General features: G+C 41.1%; 1 protein-coding gene and 1 long non-coding RNA gene across 2 annotated transcripts; one reads left to right on the top strand and one right to left on the bottom strand.

Annotated features, from left to right (window-relative positions):
* Positions 1-1,563: 1,563 nt before the first annotated feature.
* myo1eb (myosin IEb) lies at positions 1,564-19,688 on the bottom strand. Its single transcript, XM_061983011.1, has 27 exons — positions 19,469-19,688; positions 15,970-16,107; positions 14,224-14,313; positions 14,010-14,104; positions 13,805-13,892; positions 11,791-11,880; positions 11,589-11,720; positions 11,395-11,529; positions 11,206-11,338; positions 10,937-11,133; positions 10,721-10,801; positions 9,173-9,259; positions 9,012-9,098; positions 8,768-8,935; positions 8,576-8,661; positions 8,419-8,500; positions 8,131-8,336; positions 7,914-8,058; positions 7,710-7,824; positions 7,475-7,644; positions 7,264-7,409; positions 6,856-7,002; positions 5,242-5,399; positions 5,098-5,172; positions 4,806-4,989; positions 1,896-2,071; positions 1,564-1,817 (listed from the first exon to the last, which is right to left on the bottom strand). Exons 1-27 carry the CDS (start codon positions 19,469-19,471, stop codon positions 1,741-1,743), a joined length of 3,291 nt encoding a protein of 1,096 aa, XP_061838995.1. The 5' UTR covers positions 19,472-19,688; the 3' UTR covers positions 1,564-1,740.
* On the top strand, positions 12,304-19,935 carry LOC133621132 (uncharacterized). Its single transcript, XR_009817611.2, has 4 exons — positions 12,304-12,473; positions 16,003-19,422; positions 19,501-19,653; positions 19,773-19,935. It is a non-coding gene; the product is annotated as an uncharacterized lncRNA (long non-coding RNA).
* Positions 19,936-21,672: the final 1,737 nt, after the last annotated feature.

Here is a 21,672-nt window from a genome sequence, read left to right as displayed (position 1 = left end):
AAATGAAGGTGTGTGTTGCTGAGCCCGACCTGTACATAATCTGGACTGGACCTGGTTTTAAGAACCCTTTAAACAATCTAATTTTATTGACAACCTGGTCTGGTGAAGATAATGCCCTTTATTTAAAAAAAACAACAAAAAAAACATTTTCTTGAAAAAAAATGTATTAAAATGTAATTAAAACAGTTACATAGAAACTAGTAATTAATGGAAATGAGTAAAATTAACTGTTAAAAGTTAGTACTTAGCACTATTAGTGGACCAGCAGCTGTATCCCTTGCAGACTGCATGGATATATTGATTGATTGAAACTTTTATTAGTAGATTGCACAGTTCAGTACATATTCCGTACAATTGACCACTAAATGGTAACATCCGAATACGTTTTTCAACTTGTTTAAGTCAGGGTCCACGTAAATCAATTCATGGTAATATATTGTAGGAAGCAAAATATTAATAACAGAAGAAAACAACCCTCTTTGTGTGAATGAGTGAGAATGAGTGAGGGAGGGAGTGTTTCTGGGTTGGTGCACTAACTGTAAGTGTATTTTGTGTTTTTTATGTTGATTTAATAATACTTTTTTTTTTTTTTTAAATCATGTTTTTTTCATGATGCGACACCGAAACCGGAAGTAGCAATTATAAAGACATGACCGTTGCCTCCACTTTCTTGTGATGTGTGCGTAGAGATTTCTGTAGATATCAGTCCTTGTTGTGCCATGTTTAAAACATAATTTTGTGTAGGACTCCAAATCCATTTTAGCCAGGAACAAGGGTATCGTGGTATCCCCGCTTTTATTTTGAAAATAAAAACTTCCAGTGTCAGAACAGGAAAATACATCCGTAGATGTTTAGTATATAAAATATAACATGGAAACCAACACGTTTTTAGATGCATGTATTGCTGTTCAACGCCAAAAGATAAAAACGTTTTGTTTTTCAATTTCCATTCATGAAACGAAAACTAAATGACCAGAACATCCACCGACCCTGGTCATTTCCAAGTTGTAAGTCCCTTCGTTCCGTCGACTAATTTTTTCACTATATGGATAACAAAAAAAGAAAAACATTCTGGCGTCTGCCATCTTCTTTTTTTTTTTAAAGATTGAGTGGACGGCTTTCTTTTTCACAAATAATATCGCTCACTCGGACTATTTGAAACACAATTTCACGTGGACGTATAAGCTTCTTGTCAAGTGTATGTGTTAGTGTCGCTTTGTACCTTTAAATGCTATTTTTGACGCCATATAGGCTATGATTAGGTAGATGGGACACGCCCCTTTAAGTTGCGTGCCTACATGGCGGCCATCTTGGTCAGGGCTCCTTTGCCATTTGAAGGGATGCAATACAAAGTGTTGGGTAGTCAAAATAAATCATAACTTGCTTATTTGTGAATCGATTTTTTACCAGTTTACCTTATTGAAAATGTAAAAATACATGCTATTAGTATACAAAAATCTAAATAAAAAATATAGTAAAAAAAAAAAAAAAAAAAAAGTGTATAATACTTTAATAGCAGAACAGTTAAATGTTGTAGCAGAACTTCATGAACACAAAATCATGTCAGATTGTAAGAAATGATTTTATTACACTGAGGTGAATCTGTTTTGACATTTTCAGTCACATTTCAAAAGTAGAGAATGAAGAAATGAACAATCAACACTAAAGTGGCTTTCAGCACGTCAATAGCCCCCTGGTTCCAGCAGAGCAAAGCAAAGGAGAGATGACTTCTGACCTTTGCTAGATCCTCTCCACGTAGTTACCGGGAAACATCCCCTCCCGGCCACGCAGGCGTCCAAACCACCATCCGGACGGATCTGTGGAACCGCCAGAGAACCGCCCCACTCGTTAGCACCGACGCCGTTTGAGCCACAGCCGCAGAGGGCAGACGTTACCTTCGGTCAGTATCTCGATGACGTCGTCGGCGTTGAAGCTTAGTTCGTCCGTGTCCTGGGCGTCGTAGGCGAACAAGGCGCGGCACTGCGGGGTCCGGGGCTTGGGCTTGGGAGCTGGTTTGGGTCGGCCCGCGCCAGGGACCGGCTTCACTTCCTTGGAGCGCCGCCGCTGCAGTCTGCGGGCCGACAGCTTTGTTAGACATGACCGACGGCCTCAGCTTTCGTTTGACGATTTCGCGCTATTGACAGCCGCCCCCTGGGGGTGCTTTGAGGCACTACAAGACCCCGATTCGTGCTGTGAGGGTGGGGTCCCCAATTGCCTCTCAAAAATATAATGTTCTGCATAATAATTTATCCCAAAGTAATTGTTGTTGGCTCACACAAAGTCTGCTTGATTAGCATTGTTGTTGATGGGGAAGAGGTCTGTGGCTACTCCTCTATCTCACGGATCACGTGACTGGCTTGCTCATTAACTCTCAAAATGGCTCGGGAATCTCCGTGTGATTGATACTATTTTGATCATATTCATTTATCAGCAAGCCTTGGAAGTTTTTTGGTGTCATAAATCAGATATACCATATTTTTCGGAGTATAAGTCGCACCGGAGTATAAGTCGCACCTGCCGAAAATGCATAATAAAGAAGGAAAAAAACATGTATAAGTCGCACTGGAGTATAAGTCGTATTTTTTGGGGAAATTTATTTGATAAAACTCAACACCAAGAATAGACATTTGAAAGGCAATTTAAAATAAATAAAGAATAGTGAACAACAGGCTGAATAAGTGTATGTTATATGAGGCATAAATAACCAACTGAGAACGTGCCTGGTATGTTAACGTAACATATTATGGTAAGAGTCATTCAAATAACTATAACATATAGAACATGCTATACATTTACCAAACAATCTGTCACTCCTAATCGCTAAGTCCCATTAAATCTTATACGTCTAGTCCCTTACGTGAATGAGCTAAATAATATTATTTGATATTTTCACATATTTTCACGCAAACTCCTCTACCACGATAAGGTGGCAGCTCAGAAAGGAGTTTAATTTAAAGTGCATTACTTTAAATAGAAAAAAAATGTACCTCTGTCATTTTTATGGTAGTTTTTTTATACCATAAAATCGTTTTTATTGTTCATTACTGTAACAAGCAAAACTTTACCACTGTTATATTTATAGTAAAATACTGGTGACTGACCTGACAGTTTTTACATAAAATCTACGCTCGTTTTTACAGCGCAATAATGGAAATGGAAAACCTGAACCACCTTTATTTTTACGCAAAAATTCTGGTGACTGAGCTGCCTTTTTTTTTTTTTGCTGTAAAATCTACAGTCATTGTTTTTACGGTGTATTACTGTGAATAGAAAAACTGCACCATTATTATTTTTATTGCAAAATTCTGGCAACTGAGCTGCCTCTGTTTACCATAAAATATACAGGTGTAGCTTTTACAGTGCATTACTGTCAATTAAAACATTTATACTACTGATTTTTTTCCACTAAACTTCTGGCAACTGAGCTTTCAGATTTTACATAAAATCTACAGACTTAAAAACAAAACAAGTGCATTACTTCAGACAAACAAAAACGGTACCACTGTTATTTTAATAGTAATATAATGCCGGCCAAGCTGACAGTTTTTTGTTTTTTTTCCACCATAAATTATTAAAGTCATTTTTATAGGGCATTACTTTAAATGGAAAAACTGAACCATTGTTATTTTTACGGTAAAATTCTGGTGACTGAGCTGCCTTTTTTTTTTTTTTACTGTAAAATCTACAATCATTGTTTTTACGCTGCACTACTATAAATGGAAAAAACAATACCACTGTTATTTTAACAGCAAAATTGTGACTGAACAACCAGTTTGACCTCAAATCTACAGAGTTCAAAAATGCATTACTGTAAATAGAAAAACTTTACCAATGTCATTCTTACTGTAACATGTTGGCGTTTGAGCTGCCTGTTTTTACCATAAAGTCTATGGTTGTTGTTTTTACAGTGTATTACTGTAAATGGAAATCTGGACCACGTAAAATCTACTGACTTTGTTTTAAAGCGCATTACTTTAAATAGAAAAAACATTACCACTGTTATTTTTATGTTATTATTATGCTGTTAATATATATATATATATATATATATATATATTTTTTTTTAACTATAAAATCTACAGTCATTTTTATAGTGCATTACTGTAACTAGCAAAACTGTACCACTGTTATTTTTTCGCAAAAATTCTGGCGACTGAGCTGCCAGTTTTTAAGTAAAATCTGCCGACTTTTTAAAAAGTGGACTACTGTAAACAGAAAAAACATACCACTGTTATATTTACTGTAAAATTATGGTCACTGAGCCGCCGGTTTTTACCATAAAATCTACGCTCGTTTTTACAGTGCATTACTGTCAATGATAAAACGCTACCACTGAGGTTTTTGCGTAAAGTTATTTTTTATTAAAGTGCATTACTTTGAATCAGTCCTTGTTAAATTCATTTTTGTTGGACTACAACATGACAAAGCGCATGTAGCGCTTGGCTTTAATTCGCCGCTGTGTTGTTTTCTTTAATGTTAATAAGGATACGACATTATGCAGAGGTGTACTTGTAACAATTTCAACTGACACTATTTATAGTCGCGGTGCGGAGCGTGAAATATTTTCTACTTCCGAGGGGGTGTAACAGAAAATAGTTGAGACGCACTACTTTAAATTTTTTTATTTTTTTGTTGATATCATGGCGACGTGCTATTTTTTGGATTTGTTACCATAAAATCTAGAGTCATTACCCTAACTGGAATAAACTGTATAAATTGTATAGTGTACTGAGCTGCCAGTTTTCTTTACATTTTTACAGGTAATTTTGCTGTTAGCATGGGTACTTCAGGCTGAGAGTTCTCACCCCGCGGCGCCCTGTTCTGGGACGCCCATGAAGCCCATGTCCACGTGCTGAGAGTCCTTGCTCTCGGTTCTGTGCTGGCTCTGGAGGCGGGGTAGACTTGGCTGCTCCATGCTGGACTGCTGCCTCTTCAAGGAGCGTCTGGAGGACCCTCCTTGGCTGGTCACTGGGCCCGGGTGGCGAAGACCTGGGGAAACCACGGATCACACCATCGGGGTATTGTTATCGACTGTGTGTGTGTGTGTGTGTGTGTGTGTGTGTGTGTGTGTGTGTGTGTGTGTGTGTGTGTCCATACCCAGGTCGTTGTGGTTGGTTGGTGGAGCTCCGTTCTTCCTGCAGAGACTCTTGCGATTGTCCCTCCTGGTGGGTCCTGGAACCAGCAGGGAGTCAGGGGAAACTCTCAGGCTAAGGTGTACTCACCAGGCCGCTCAGAGCTTACGCGAGTTTTTGGGCAGACCCGTTCCAATGGAGACGTGCAGAACCTTCGAGCTGGGTTTCAGCACCGCCTCGTCCCCCTGGCCCACCTGGAACTGGATCTGTCTGGACCCTGACGAGCTGAACGGGCCCCAGCCGCCCTTCTTCACTTTGAACTCCAGGCTGAAAAAACGGAATGAAAAGCGATTTGAGGGTTTTGTTGAGGAGAAAGTTTGCAGATAGTGTCACATTACAAAAACATCTGAGGATTGGAATCATTGTAAGAAAACTTGTCGTTCCCTCACTTTCTTTGGACACAACACATGTGACAAGAGTAGAACATGCCTGGTCCAACCCTCCCTATGTTCCACCAGGGCTTAGACCCCCAATGATATCAACATAAACATATATATATATATATATTCTTATGCATTGTTCCCGTCACAAATACACTATTTTATTACACTTCAACCAACCAGGCACACCATAGTCAACCAAGGTAGCCCGACACAGGTGAGTCAATCAAGGTAACCACACAAAGCCGAGTGACTGAAGGTAATTACACTTAGGTGAGAGACTCAAGGTAACCAGACACAGGTGACTAAATCGAGGTAACTAGACAAAGGTGAGTGATTGAAGGTAACCTTACACAGGTGAGTGACTCAAAGTAACTGGAGACAAGTGAGTAAATCAAGGTGTTTAAATTGAGGTAACCAGCGAAGGTGAGTAAATGAAGGTAATCAGACACAGGTAGATTAATTAAGGTCACCAGACACAGGGTAGTACATCGAGGTAATCCGACACAGGTGAGTGCATCAAGATAAACAAACACAGTTGAGTTAATTCAATGTAACCAGACCCAGGTGAGTAAATCAAGGTAACCAGACACAGGCGACTAAATCGAGGTAACCAACCACAAATGTGACTAAATCGAGGTAACCAGACACAAGTGAATAAATCAAGGTAACCACGAACAGGTGACTAAATCCAGGTAACCAGACACAAACTGGTATGTCAGACTTAGCCTTTTCTTGGTTTAAATCCTATCTTACTGACAGGATGCAGTGCGTCTCCCATAATAATGTGACCTTGGAGTGTGTTAGGTAACATGTGGAGTTCCACAGGGTTCGGTTCTTGGCCCTGCACTCTTCAGCATGTACATGCTGCCGCTAGGTGACATCATACGCAAATACGGTGTTAGCTTTCACTGTTATGCTGATGACACCCAACTCTACATGCCCCTAAAGCTGACCAACACGCCAGATCGTAGTCACCTGGAGGCGTGTCTTAATGAAATTAAACAACGGATGTCCAGCAACTTTTTGCAACTTAACGCTAAGACAACGGAATTGTTTATTATCTGTCCTGCCAGACACCGACACCATCTGTGGTCCCTTCCAAGGTTTTCTCGCTGTTCCCATTGGGTTGAGTTTTTTCTTGCCCTGATTTGGGATCTGAGCCAAGCATGTTGTTGTGGCTTGTGCAGCCCTTTGAGACATTTGTGATTAAGGGCTATATAAGTAAACTTTGATTGATGATTTATTGACAAGTGAGTAAATTTAAGATAACCAGAGTTAATTAAGGTAACTCGACACAGAAGAATGAACCAAAGAGTGACAAAGAATGTTGGAGTACTTACAGGTTGTTGAACTTGAGCGGAAGATTCCTCTGAGTTTTCTCTTGATGACGTTTGATTAGCAGACTGAGGAATTCGGTCTTGAAGACACTTTGGAGAACGCTGTCATATTCCTCTTGATGGATGATGAAGATGTCGTCCTGGAGTGTGCTACAGGTGCACACAAGCAAGCACGAAAATCTTCAAAACAAATTTACAATAACTAATATTCTGTTTTTAGAACCCTTGCCAGACTTGGTTTAGGTGCCTATCTTCCGATTTGGTTCAGTTTCAGGTTTTGTAGTGGTTCTTTTCTAGTTCTGCCAATTTATGTTTATTCTACTTTTAGTTGTGAGTCATGTCTAGTACTCCCACTTCAAGTCTGGTTTTAGTTGCCAGCCTGAAGTTCTGATTTTAAGGCTGGACCTGTACCTCAGGGAAACTGATTGTATACTGTTGAGTTCCATCTTCCTCTTGAGAACCTCCTGAATTTGACCTTTGTCTGGTCCCTGCTTCACCTTCTCTCGACCAATCAGGTACAAGAACTTGGGGGACAGGATGAGGTCGCGCTTGACCGTCTGGTGAAGACAAACAGATGAAAATGGAAGTGTTCTGGAGCCAAAACGGTTTCATCGGTTCTCACCCTGAATCTGCGATCAAATTTCACCACCGTGTCGGCAAAGTCAATCCTTTCTCTGCGGCCGACAAATTGACGGATCTCCGGGTGAATGTCGGTGCCGATGTAGTCTCCCACAAAGTTCCTGTTCAGGCTGTTCTTGCGGCGCTCCTTCTTGTTCAGCAGGATGTCGGACGCTGGAGGAAAAAGTGGTATCTGAGAAGGTCTAAGACCAACTCGGCGAGGGGCGATGAGGACTCACCTTCCTCCCTCATCTTGACGTACTTGCGGACGGCAACATGTTTGCGCCACGCCTTCTGGATGACTCGGGCGTAACCGTTGTACTTCCTCTCCCTCATCTCCTCCAACAGGAAGAGCTGCAGGGAAGAAGAAAGACTCAACACCAAACGTTTACTCTGCATTTGATTCACGTCTCAAACTGGACTTCCCAGACACGTCTTCATACCGACTCCGGAGCTTTGATGAAGACTTTTTTCTTTCCCAGCTGGAATTGGTCCTGGTCCATGTTGACGGAGCTGAGAAGGTGAAGGACACCCTGGCGCTCCTCACCTTTCCAGGCAGGCCAGGTCTCCCTGGTGAGGATGGCGTACCTGTATGGCGAATCGTTAGATGTCAATCGGCAATTCGACCCTCTACCGGCCCTCGCTCGATTCGGCTCTGACCTTTGCAGGAACTTATTGAAAACGCGGCGGTATGCGTATCCCGCTCGGCGGACCCGGATGTTCTCCCGGAGGCCTAGGTACTCCACCTGGTGATGGACTCGGTTCTCCTCCCAGTCGTGTGGACGTTTGGTCTCGTTGGGTTTAATGCAGCGGATGTAGTGAGGCGTACACTTCATCAGGGTCTTGACCAGAGTGTTGGCTTGTTTCTGACCAGGGAGGAAAATGAGAAAGTCACCTGGTGATGAGGTCCCCCAGTGAATGACTTCTGCCCGTTGGTCACTCGCTCACCTTGATCTTGCTGCTGGCCGTGGAGGGACGTCCCCTCTTCTCGGCCTCCAGGTTCTCAGGAAACAGCGCTCTGATGAACGGACTGAGATAAACGCACCACAGACAGCCGTCAGCTCGAGATCAGGACAGGGTCCTCACACGTGCAGGTCACACTCACAACTCGCTGCCTTGCATCAGCTCGATGATGTCATTGAACAATACGTCCCTGTTCCTCTCGCAGAAGCCGCCCACGTCGTACGACACCTTGACACACGCACAGACGGCAGTCAAAGTAGACGGGGGATGCCGGGACCTCGGCGACTCTCTCCGAATACCTTTCAGGTGAAGTCACGTGATCGGGGGGTCATACCTTGCCGGCGTAGTGGTGGATGACAAATCCTCTGTTCCAGCTGCTGAAGTGTTCATGTGAACCAACTTGACCCTGCAGTTTCTGCAGCAGGGTCTGGTCGGCGCCGTCACCTTTAGCATGCATGGTAGCGCACACGTCGTCCAAGATGCTCATGACGCCTGGAGGATTCTAGAAATCAGTGACACGATGTCAGCGTTTCGTGTTAAATTAAATGTTCTTGCGGTTCTTTGACTGGGAAACTGACCACTTTGGACTCAATGAGGTCGCACACAACTTTGTTGTTGAAATATTCGATGGGTGTCCATTTGATACCCTCCTGGACATACTCCTCCTACACACATGCACAAGCTGGGAAGCTTTTATTTTGAAATGACAGAGCAAAATAAAAAGATGACGTCCTCACACCTGCTCTGCCTTTAGCGTAAGTTCGATGAAAATCTGCTGCAGCTTCTCGTTGACAAAGTTGATGCAGAACTGCTCGAAACCATTTTTCTAAGACGAGAAATAAAAACAATGGATTATGGAGGTTCATGTGTGTCGTCATTGCGAACGTTTTTTTTTACACTGAATGTATTTTACTGAATTTTTTGCGTTTGAATTTTGTGAACTTAATGTTTTTACATTAACTTATGCCGACAATTTTATTGAATAAAAATTGAGTAAAATTTATGTTTAAAAATTCAGTTTGTTAAAATAGTTTTTTGAAGTTCAGTGTAAAAAAAACAGTGTAGAAAAATTCAGTGCAAAAAGAATTGGTGCGGAAAAATTCAGTGTACAAAAATTAGGTGTTAAAAAATGTGTGTAAAAATGCAGTGCAGAAAAATGCAGTTTAACGAATTCAGTGGAAAAAAAATTCAGTGCAAAATAAAATTTTGAGCTAAATTTGTGTTTTGATACAGGTTTTTGAAATTCAGTGTGAAAAAATTCAGTGAAAAAAAAATTTGGTGCGGAAAAATCCAGTGTATAAAAATTAGGTGTAAAAAATTCAGTGTAAAAAAATTGGCGCAGAAAACTTTAGTGTAAAAAAATCAGTATAAAAATGCATTGCAGAAAAATACTGTGGATCAAAATTTGAAAGAAAATTCAGTGCAAAATAATTTGGGGGCAATTTTTTTAGAAATTCAATGCGTAAAAATTCAGGGTAAAAAAATCAGTGTATAAAAATTCAATGCAATTTTGGTGCGGAAAATTCATTTTATAAAAATTAGGTGTAAAAAATTCAGTGTAAAAGAAAATTCAGCGCAAAAAATAATTTGGGAGCAAAATTTGTGTTTAAAAATTCAGTTGGTTGAAATACAGTTTTTCAAAATTCAGCGTGTTGAAAAAAGCGGTTTGTGAGCAAAATTGTGAGCAAAATTAATGTTTTGATACAGGTTTTTGAAACTCTGTGTGAAAAAATTCAGTGCAGAAAAAACGGTTTGGTAATAAAGACACAGATGAACCTTCGAAGTGTGTGCACTGGTCTTGTGACCCGCATGTTCGCTGCACGTGTATTGTGTCGTTTACCGAATTCAGTGTAAAAAAAAAATCCAGTGCAATTTTGGTGCGGAAAATTCAGTTTATAAAAATTAGGTGTAAAGAAATTCAGTGTAAAAGAAAATTCAGTGCAAAAAATAATTTGGGAGCAAAATTTGTGTTTAAAAATTCAGTTGGTTAAAATACAGTTTTTCGAAATTCAGTGTGTTGAAAAAAGCGGTTTGTGAGCAAAATTGTGAGCAAAATTTGTGTTTTGATACAGGTTTTTGAAACTGTGTGAAAAAATTCAGTGCAAAAAAAATTTGGTGCGGAAAAATTCCGTGTATAAAAATTGTTTGACATTCAGTTCGCAGAATTCAAATGCAAAAAAATTCAGTGTCAAAAAAACGGTTTGGTAATAAAGACACAGATGAACCTCGGAAAAGTGTGCCCTGGTCTTGTGACCCGCGTGTTCACTGCACGTGTAGTGTGTCGTACCTGGAAGATCTCGAAGCCATAGATGTCCAGAACACCGATGTTGAACTCCTCTTGCTCCTTCTCTATGGCTCTGTTTACACACTGACACACACACACACACACACACACACACACACACACACACACACACACACACACACACACACACACACACACACACGCACACGTCAGCACCTAGCAGGACTTTGGCTGAAGACCACGCTGACGTGCACTGACGTCCACCAGGAAGTCAAAGAGGCGGCTGTAGAGCGCTTTGGACAGGGCGTCTCGGGTGAAGCAGGCCTGCTCAGTGTTCAGGGTGACCGAGATGGACTCGGTCTTTCCGCCCCACTTGCTGTCCAGAATCCTGCTGGTCAGTTTGCTGCACAGAGCGTCCTGATTGATCCCGAGCAGGAAGGACGGGAAGGCCAGAACTGATGAACGTGCCAAGACGTTACGCGGGTGACCCGGGGGATCTGGACTAGGGAGATCGTGCTGTCACTTACAGTCCAAACTCTCCACCACGGCGAAGTTGTTCTCCTCCCGGAAGTTGATGTTCCCCAAGTGAAGAATGGCTGCGACCAGCTGAAGGACATAGTCCTGATCCTCCACGGACAGACCCACCACGGACATGGCACCCTAGGACAGATCGTGTGAGAAGAGACCGGCAGACAAACAGAGACAAAGAGACGGACCAGGGTGTCGGAGAACTCCTTCTTGTCGTTGACGTCTTCTACCGTGAACGTTCCTGACTGGTTGAGGTAGTTGTAGTAGTCCGGGGTCGTGACTCCCAGGTTCTGCCGCTGCTCCCCGCTGGCTCCGTCCAGCAGCTGCGGGCCAGAGGTTGAAGGTGACGCGTCCGAGGACTGTGTGGAGCCAGCGTAAGTACCTGGTAGTAGATGTGGAAGTTCCTCTCCCCAGAGTTTTGCGAGACCACTCGGCTCTTCTCCAGCAAGAAGTTGGAGATCTTCCCTCCATCGGGAGCTCCTCCTCGGCTGAACTGGATCTCAAAGTACTTGCCCTGCGAGGAGCGGCGCACAGGTCACGCGTGGTCGGGCGCTGGGGCGCGCGGGAGCGGCGAGTATACTGACAAAGCGGCTGGAGTTGTTGTTCCGGACCGTCTTGGCGTTGCCAAAGGCCTCCAGCAGGGGGTTGGACTGCAGGATGATGTCTTTGACGTGCTGCACACACACACACACACACACACACACACACACACACACACACGATTCTCAATTCAACACGATTCTTGCAATGTATTACTTGGTATAATAATTCAAATAAAACTTTTTCAAAACAGGCTACAGGTGAGAAAAGCTCCTAATGGTTGCATGGGAGTTTGTCACGGCGCAGGCTCGGACCCGCTTTTCTCCGGCAGCTGGGTCTGCCGGCATGTGGGCAATCCGCAATCAGCACACCTGGGACTGATGAGGACGAGCGGTATAAAGACCAGTGGACCCAAGGATCCTGGCCAGGACTTAATCCTATGTTACGTTGTAAGCATCCCGTGTCTGGCTTCCCTCCGCATTCTTGATCTCTCCCTGTGACTTTCTTTTCTTGATCCCGCGTCTCATGCCCTTTTGTTTTTCCCGCAGTGCTTTCCGTGTCCTCCATCCTCGAGCCTCGACTCTCCCTGGACTTTGGACTGCCTCCCTCGATCCTCGACCCCCGCTTTGCACACGGCCCTCTTGACGCCTCTCTCAGCCCCACGGACCTACCGCTTGTCTCACGGACCTTCTTCTGCTTTGTCCCTCCTCTCGCCCAACACATCACGGTAATACACAACAATTAATTACATATTGTCACACACACATACACCCCTTTTGGATTAGTCACACTTTATTCTCTTGTTTAGTTTAAATTCTTAGTATTGTTTGTTATTATATATATTTATTAATATACAGTATATAATAAATACATAGAGCAACATCAATATAAATAAATATATATATATATATATATATATATAGTATATATACAGTATATATATATATATATATATATATATATATATATATATATATACACACACACACACACACACACACACACACATATACAGGTATATATATACTGTATATATATATATATATATATATTTTTTTTTTTTTAAGAATCAATTTTTGGGCTAAAACATTAAACAACTATCATTGATGTTATTATTATTGATACTTGTGATTTTGTATATTTTTGGTATTGTATTTATATATCTTCTTAATTGCTTTGCAAATGTATAGCCTATTGTTGTATTGTAAAGCTGGGATTGGGTTGTTGTTGCTGTGTTTTTTTAACTAGAATTAGTAACATTCTGTGATTTTTGTAAACACAATTTTAATTCATTTAAATTTCACCTCTAAAAAGATGTTTTTTAGGCTAACACTGCGCCTATAAGTCCTATCAAATATGTCATCAGCCAAGAGGAGCTTCTGTAACCTGTTTTAAAAATATTTTATTATTATTACACTAAATAATATATTATGAGAATCATGTTGAATCGGGAATCGATTCCGAATTTAATAGTCATCTCAAAAATCGGACTCGGACCGGGAGACGCCAAAAGATTCCCACCTCTAATATGCAGTATTTTTTTCTGTCAAAATTATAATAACAAATACAAAAAAGTGCTTTTTTGACGCACATTATTTTTGGCCTTTGGCGCGCCACATGTGACACCTGTGAGTCACCTTTATGTTCAATATGACTACTGTATCGTAGTTGTTTAGACAATGTGTTTGTACAAGTTTAGATTGGAGTATCACGCTTTTTCATGTGGAAAGACGTTAATGTTTCTTGTTTTCATGTTAGCATTTAGGCTAGCTCGTAAGTTAACGCGAGTCTATCCATAATTTGATCAAAGTGTGGTTATTAATCAGCTTTATTCGATCATTTTAATTTTATACGGTAATACTACCAGTCGGGAGTTTTAGGCGGTTATCATTATTACCGTTTGTGCACGTCGTACAAAAAGTGATCGCTCCTTTAGCCCGTAAACACGCTAGCACATGGCGATCATCGAGGCTGGCAATTTTATCAAGTTATCGTTGGCTGACTTGTCGAATATCAGCCCAGGTCTGACTGGACCAGCATCTGGATGCCTCCACTCACCTGCACCTTAGGTCCGCCCCCAGACACCTTGGACACGTAGCTCATGATGTATTTGGCGGCCACGGTTTTCCCGGCACCGCTCTCGCCACTAAAGAACGGAGACAAGAAGTCTTTATTGAGTATGCTTCATGAACCCAAGTGTACCACTATATTATTTTTTTTTTTTATCCCTCTTTCAGGACACTTTGGTTAAAGCCCCGCCCACCTGATGATGACACACTGGTTCTCGCAGTCAATCATCATGTTGCGGTACACGTTGTCAGCCAGAGCGTAGATGTGAGGCGGGTTCTCATACTGGGCCTTGGTGGGAGCGAGGGGGTCGACCAAGCAAAATATTACACAACGTGTGTGTGTGTGTGTGTGTGTGTGTGTGTGTGTGTGCACGTGTGTGTGTGTGTGTGTGTGTGTGTGTGTGGTACCGCTCCCTGGTAGAGTTCCACTTCTCGTTCAGTAAAATACGGAAGTTGTTTAAATGGGTTGACGGAGATCAGAACGGGTCCAATGTAGGTCTGAAAAAAGCCAGTTAAGGTGGAAGAAGAAGTAGAACTACGGAAGTATTATTGTAGCAAAACAATGCGTATCTCAATTTGTGTGTGTGTACTCAGATTCAGGTGTCCGTGTACTGTATTGTGTGTCTGTATATCAAACTGTGTGTGTAATCAGATTCACATGTCCGTGTACTGTGTTGTGTGTCGGTATATCAAACTGTGTGTGCGTGTACCCAGATTCAGGTGTCCGTGTACTGTATTGTGTGTCTGTATATCAATCTTTTTGTGTGTGTAATCAGATTCGCGTGTCCGTGTACTGTATTGTGTGTCTGTATATCAATCTGTGTGTGTGTGTGTGTGTGTGTACTCAGATTCACTTGTCCGTGTACTGTATTGTGTGTCTGTATATCAATCTGTGTGTGTGTACTCAGATTCACATGTCCGTATACTTTATTGTGTGTCTGTATAACAATCTGTGTGTGTGTAATCAGATTCACTTGTCCGTGTACTGTATTGTGTGTCTGTATATCAATCTGTGTGTGTGTACTCAGATTCACATGCCCGTATACTGTATTGTGTGTCTGTATATCAATCCATGTGTGTGTGTGTACTCAGATTCCCGTGTCTGTGTACTGTATTGTGTGTCTGTATATCAATATGTCTGTGTGTGTACTCAGATTTAAGTGTCCCTGTACTGTATTGTGTGTCTGTATATCAATCTTTTTGTGTGTGTAATCAGATTTGCATGTCCCTGTACTGTATTGTGTGTCTGTATATCAATCTGTGTGTGTGTGTACTCAGATTCACTTGTCCATGTACTGTATTGTGTGTCTGTATATCAATCTGTGTGTGTGTACTCAGATACACATGTCCGTATACTGTATTGTGTGTCTGTATATCAATCCGTGTGTGTGTGTGTACTCAGACTCACATGTCCGTATACTGTATTGTGTGTCTCTATATCAACAGCTTGAAATACAGACACATTTTTTTGAACACACAGAATGAAATTCAGATGGACATTTATTTTTTACACAGACATCGAAATACGGACACACAAATTAAAAAACACACAGATCGGATTACACACACAGAGAGATTGAGATACAGACACACACATTTTTTTACACACACAAAGATCGAAATTCGAACGGACTGATTTTTTTCTACACACAAATTGAAATACGGACACACAAATTAAAACAAGTACACACAGATTGGGATACAGACACACAATTTTTTTTTACACACAAAAAGATCGAAATCCAAACGGACTGATTTTTTTTTTACACACAAATCGAAATACGGACACAAATTAAAACACGCACACACAGATTGAGATACAGACACACACATTTTTACACACATTGAAATTCGGACGGACAGATTTTTTTACACACACAAATCGAAATACGGACACAAATCAAAACACACACACACACAACTGATTACACACACAGATTGAGATACAGACATACACTTTTTTTTTTACACAAACACAGATCAAAATCCGCACGGACTGATTTTTTTTTTTTTACGCACACACAAATCAAAATACAGGCACACAAATTAAAACACGCACACACAGATCAAGTAGTTTTGCTACAAAAATATTTTCATATCAAACCATCAATGCGGGGTCTGTGTGTGTGTGTGTGTGTTTGTGTGTCAGGATACAAAAATGTAATCGTCCATGTATCTCTTCTTCAGGTTGTCCGTGATGGCGTCTTCATTGATTTTGGACAGGAGCACCATGTCATCCACGCCGCTCACCTTCACATTCTGGGCCAGCCAATGATATTGCTCCTTGCTGCCCTGTGTGGGCGGGGCAAGCACATTCGCTATTTTAGAGGACATGATTACGCATGCCATTATAGTTAAAAAGTTAAAGTTAAAGTACCACTGATAGTCACACACACACACTAGATGTGGTGAAATTACCCTCTGCATTTGACCCATCCCCTTATTCCACCCCCTGTGAGGTGAGGGGAGCAGTGAGCAGCAGCGGGGGCCGCGCTCGGGAATCATTTTGATGGTTTAACCCCCAATTCCAACCCTTGATGCGGAGTGCCAAATAGGGAGGTAATGGGTCCCATTTTTATAGTCTTTGGTATGAGTCGGTACCTGACTTGATACTAACAATCCTTCGGAGACACCCATTTAGGCCGTGGCACCGTGACGACAATTTTTGCTCGCCAGGACTTGAAACCGAGGGTAAAGTTCAAAAGATCAAAGCAGGTGTCTAAGGTTTTTTGTTTTCTGAATTATCTATGGCCCCCGGGATAATATTTGATTAGTATTAGAACCGACCCGCAGGCCACAGCCGCCGGCTGATGTTTTGCACGCACAAATACTCCATCAGTGTTGGCTCTAGGAATTTTCAAAATGGGGTCCTTGGGACCCCATCAAGTCATAAAAATGGGGTCCCACAGTACATTTTTGGGGTCCCACTTTTTTGTAAATGTATGCATTATCCTGTTATATCTCACATTCTATATTGTGTTTTGGAAACAGGTTGTCATAAACGTTACTTAATTCATAAAAAAACAAATACAAAAGAAAACACATTTTTATACATTCATGCATTTTATTCAGTTATAAACATTCATTCACTTTCTTCTTTCCTTCGTGCATCTTAACTTTACTGCTGCCGAGTATTTTTTTAATATATTTTTATTGTAATATTTTCAGAATTAGTTTGTTCTATTTTTGGCCAAATTAAGACAAAGAAAACAATCTGAAGTTTTTAGTTTTAATGCCATGATATTAAGCGTCCGGCCCCGTGTGTGCACAGATTTTCCTCCATGCGGCACAAATACCCCATCAAGTCATAAAAATGGGGTCCCACAGTAAATTTTTGGGGTGCCACTTTTTTGTAACCATTTTGAAAACAAACGATAAACGTATGCATTATCCTGTTATATCTCACATTCTATATTGTGTTTTGGAAACAGGTTGTCATAAACTTTACTTAATTCATTTAAAAAATAATAATAGGAGAGAAAACACATTTTTATGCATATGTAAATTGATTCAGTTATAAACATTCATTCACTTTCCTTCCTGCATCTTCATTTTACTGCTGCCGGGTATTTGTTTCTATATTTTTATTGTAATATTTTCAGAATGTGTTTGTTCTATTTTCAGCCAAAGTAAGACAAAGAAAACAATCTGAAGTTTTTAGTTTTATTGCCATGGTTTTAATCGTCCGGCCCCGCATGTGCACAGATTTTCCTCCACGCGGCCCCTGAGCTGAATAAAGCAAAACACGTTCTAGAGCAAAAATCACTTCATATTCTCTACTGCTCAGTAGTGTTACGATATCTGAGTTATTGTGTAGAAATATGGGGAAACGGCTACACATGGGCGCTTCATTCACTGACTGTGTTACAAAAAAGATCAATTAGAATAATACATAATGTTGGATATAGAGAACACACAAACCCTTTTATTTATTAAATCACAATTATTGAAATTCAACGATTTGGTGCATTTGCAAACAGCTAATATTATGTACAAAGCCAATTGTAACCTGCTACCCAAGAATGTACAACAATTCTTCTCAACAAAAGAAGAGAAATATAACATTAGAGGAAAATCTCATTTAAAACATGTGTATGCTCGTACAACACTTCAAACCTTTATCATATCCATTTTCTACCACTTGTCCCTTTTGGGGTCGTGGGGGGTGCTGGAGCCTATCTCAGCTGCATTCGGGCGGAAGGCGGGGTACACCCTGGACAAGTCGCCACCTCATCGCAGGGCCAACACAGATAGACAGACAACATTCACACTCACATTCACACACTAGGGCCAAATTAGTATTGCCAATCAACCTATCCCCAGGTGCATGTCTTTGGAGGTGGGAGGAAGCCGGAGTACCTGGAGGGAACCCACGCAGTCACGGGGAGAACATGCAAACTCCACACAGAAAGATCCCGAGCCCGGGATTGAACTCAGGACTACTCAGGACCTTTGTATTATTAGGCACATGCACTAACCCATGTCCCACCGTGCTGCAACCTTTATCATATCAGTATGTGGAATTAAGTTATGGAACGGATTAACCAAAGAAATCCAACAAAGCACCAACATGATTCAGTTTAAGAGACTGTTCAAACTACAAGTGTTCACAAAGTACACAGAACAAGAATTATGATGAACATCTTAAACCCTTTTTTTTTTTTTTTATTGAGACAAAGATTATTTATGTTGTGGAGGGGGCGTGGCCTGCGGACCTGCAGCGAAGCGGGGTGTGCCAGGGCCGGCTTCGAGATCAGCGACAGGTGCGTAGATGGCCCACCTGGGCCTGCTTATCTAATCACCTGTCGCTCTGTTAAAAGGCAGCAGCCGAGGAGGAGAGAGGAGTTGGAGTTGGAGCACGAGCGAGAGCGAGAAACAGAAAGACAAGCTGAAAGACAATTGCTGAAAAGCACACGAAAGACAATTTATTGAAAATAAACCTGTGTTCAAACCCTGAAAAGGAGCGGTCATGTCGGTGATTGGTGGTCCAGAGAACCCGGAGGGAAGATACTTCCACATATGTATTTAATATTTGTATGCTTACTGTGGAATGTTATTTATTTATTATTTATTTGTTCACTGTTCTGTTACAGAGAACAAGGAAATTGGATGAAATGGCTATGGTATGAAAAGGAGTATAGGATTAAAAAAGCTCCGCTTCTTCCTACTCCTTTTCGGACGGGCTGTAATGAAACAACTGGAACTGTGTGATGCATTACATTGTATAGTGTGCATGTTGGAAATAAACTGAACTGAACTGAGCTAAAATGAGTTTGACACCCCTGCCATAATGTCTTCATAATGTATTCATAATGTCCTCATAATACTGTATCTTCACAATGAATGTCAACACCAGAGGCGTGTCTCCTTCCTGAAAATTCCCAGCATTTCAAAGTCCTGTTGGGTCATGTTAGTGGACATGGAACTTTGCACACTGCGCATGCGTGTGTCACAGCACTGGCGCTAACATCAAGAGCTAGCATAACTTTTTATGTTGATGTTTTGTGTTTGGTCGACAGCAGCTTTCTTTGTCCTGACAACAAACTTGTGTTCTGACTGTCACCAGAGACCGGGACCAGAAGGTCCACACCAAAACTAGGAACCGAGGTGAGAACCTTAAGAGTCAGGATCGGGATATGTGGGAGTGACTCACCATGTTTGCTCCTCTCTCACTTCCGGCTTCAGGTGGACGTTGAAACTCGAAGGCGATCCACAAGAAAGCACATCAGACAAATCCTCTCCTGTACATTTGAATCCACATGAGTTAATCTCAGGTTCTGCCCGTACAGTCAGTGCAGGTTTCGAGCAGTGGTCTCCAGTCTCTACAGGTGTGGACAGGTGAGGCTCCGCCCCCACCTCCCCCTTCCCCTGCTGATTGAGGAATTCTTAGGGAAAACAGAGGTCTTTTTTTTTTTTCTTTTTTCTTTTTTTTTGGTGCTGCTGACCCCTGCTGTCAGGATGAGAGAACGACACGTTGCTGTATTGATTTCGCTCACACAGGACGCCATGTGAGGGCAGCACGGTGGAACAGGGGTTAGTGCATCTGCCTCACAATACGAAGGTCCTGAGTAGTCTTGGGTTCAATCCCGGGCTCGGGATCTTTCTGTGTTGAGTTTGCATGTTCTCCCCGTGACTGCGTGGGTTCCCTCCGGGTACTCTGGCTTCCTCCCACTTCCAAAAACATGCACCTGGGGATAGGATGATTGGCAACACTAAATTGGCCCTAGTGTGTGAATGTGAGTGTGAATGTTGTCTGTCTATCTGTGTTGGCCCTGCGATGAGGCGGCGACTTGTCCAGGGTGTACCCCGCCTTCCGCCCGATTGTAGCTGAGATAGGCTCCAGCGCCCCCCGCGACCCCAAAAAGGGAATAAGCGGTAGAAAATGGATGGATGGATGAAGGACGCCATGTGAGGAGGTTTTCCTGTAGAACGAGGTCAGGGGTCGGCGACGCAAAATGGTGAAAGAGCCATATTGGACCAAAAATACAAAAACAAATATCTGTCTGGAGCTGCAAAAAATTAAAAATCTTATATAAGTGTTATAATGAAGGCATTACATGATGTAAGTGTCTATATTAGCTATATTAGCCTACTATCAAAATGACTTTAAAAGTCTTATATAAGTGTTATAATGAAGACAACACATGATGTAAGTATCTATATTAGCTACTGTATATTAGCCTACTATCAAAATGACTTGAAAAGTCTTCATATAAGTGTTATAATGAAGGCAACACATGATGTAAGTGTCTATATTAGCTATATTAGCCTACTATCAAAATGACTAAGTCTTATATAAGTGTTATAATGAAGGCATTACATGATGTAAGTGTCTGTATTAGCTATATTAGCCTACTATCAAAATGACTTTAAGTCTTATATAAGTGTTATAATGAAGGCAACACATGATGTAAGTGTCTGTATTAGCTATATTAGCCTACTATCAAAACGACTTTAAAAGTCTTATATAAGTGTTATAATGAAGGCAACACATGATGCAAGTGTCTATATTAGCCTACTATCAAAATTACTTTAAAAGTCTTATATAAGTGTTATAATGAAGGCATTACATGATGTAAGTGTCTATATTAGCTATATTAGCCTACTATCAAAATTACTTTAAAAGTCTTATATAAGTGTTATAATGAAGGCATTACATAATGTAAGTGTCTATATTAGCTATATTTGCCTACTATCAAAATGACTAAGTCTTATATAAGTGTTATAATGAAGGCAACACATGATGTAAGTGTCTATATTAGCTATATTAGCCCACTATCAAAATGACTTTAAAAGTCTTATATAAGTGTTATAAGGAAGGCATTACATGATGTAAGTGTCTATTTTAGCTATATTAGCCTACTATCAAAATGACTTTAAAAGTCTTATATAAGTGTTATACTGAAGGCAACACATGATGTAAGTGTCTATATTAGCTATATTAGCCTACTATCAAAATTACTTTAAAAGTCTTATATAAGTGTTATAATGAAGACAACACATGATGTAAGTGTCTATATTAGCTGTAGCCTACTATCAAAATTACTTTAAAAGTTTTATATAAGTGTTATAATGAAGGCATTACATGATGTAAGTGTCTATATTAGCTGTAGCCTACTATCAAAGGCTGACGCAAATCGTCGTTGACAGAAATGTTGTATTTTAATTGTTATTCTACACATTTTTGCAACATTGGAAATCATTAGTAAAATGGAGGCTTCTCACAGAACTCCTGGAAATTACTGGCTCCGAATGGCCAAAGGTATAGATGTGTGTGTCCAAGTTAAAGGAAACGGCAGGCTGTCGTCTTCTAATGGATTTATAACAATCTTTGCAAGCTGGTTAACGTTTGCTGTG

Source organism: Nerophis lumbriciformis, linkage group LG21, assembly GCF_033978685.3.
Source record: "Nerophis lumbriciformis linkage group LG21, RoL_Nlum_v2.1, whole genome shotgun sequence".
Classification (NCBI taxonomy): domain Eukaryota; kingdom Metazoa; phylum Chordata; class Actinopteri; order Syngnathiformes; family Syngnathidae; genus Nerophis; species Nerophis lumbriciformis.
The sequence above is the reverse complement of the archived record's forward strand: the minus strand, read 5'-3'. Positions and strand labels throughout refer to the sequence as shown.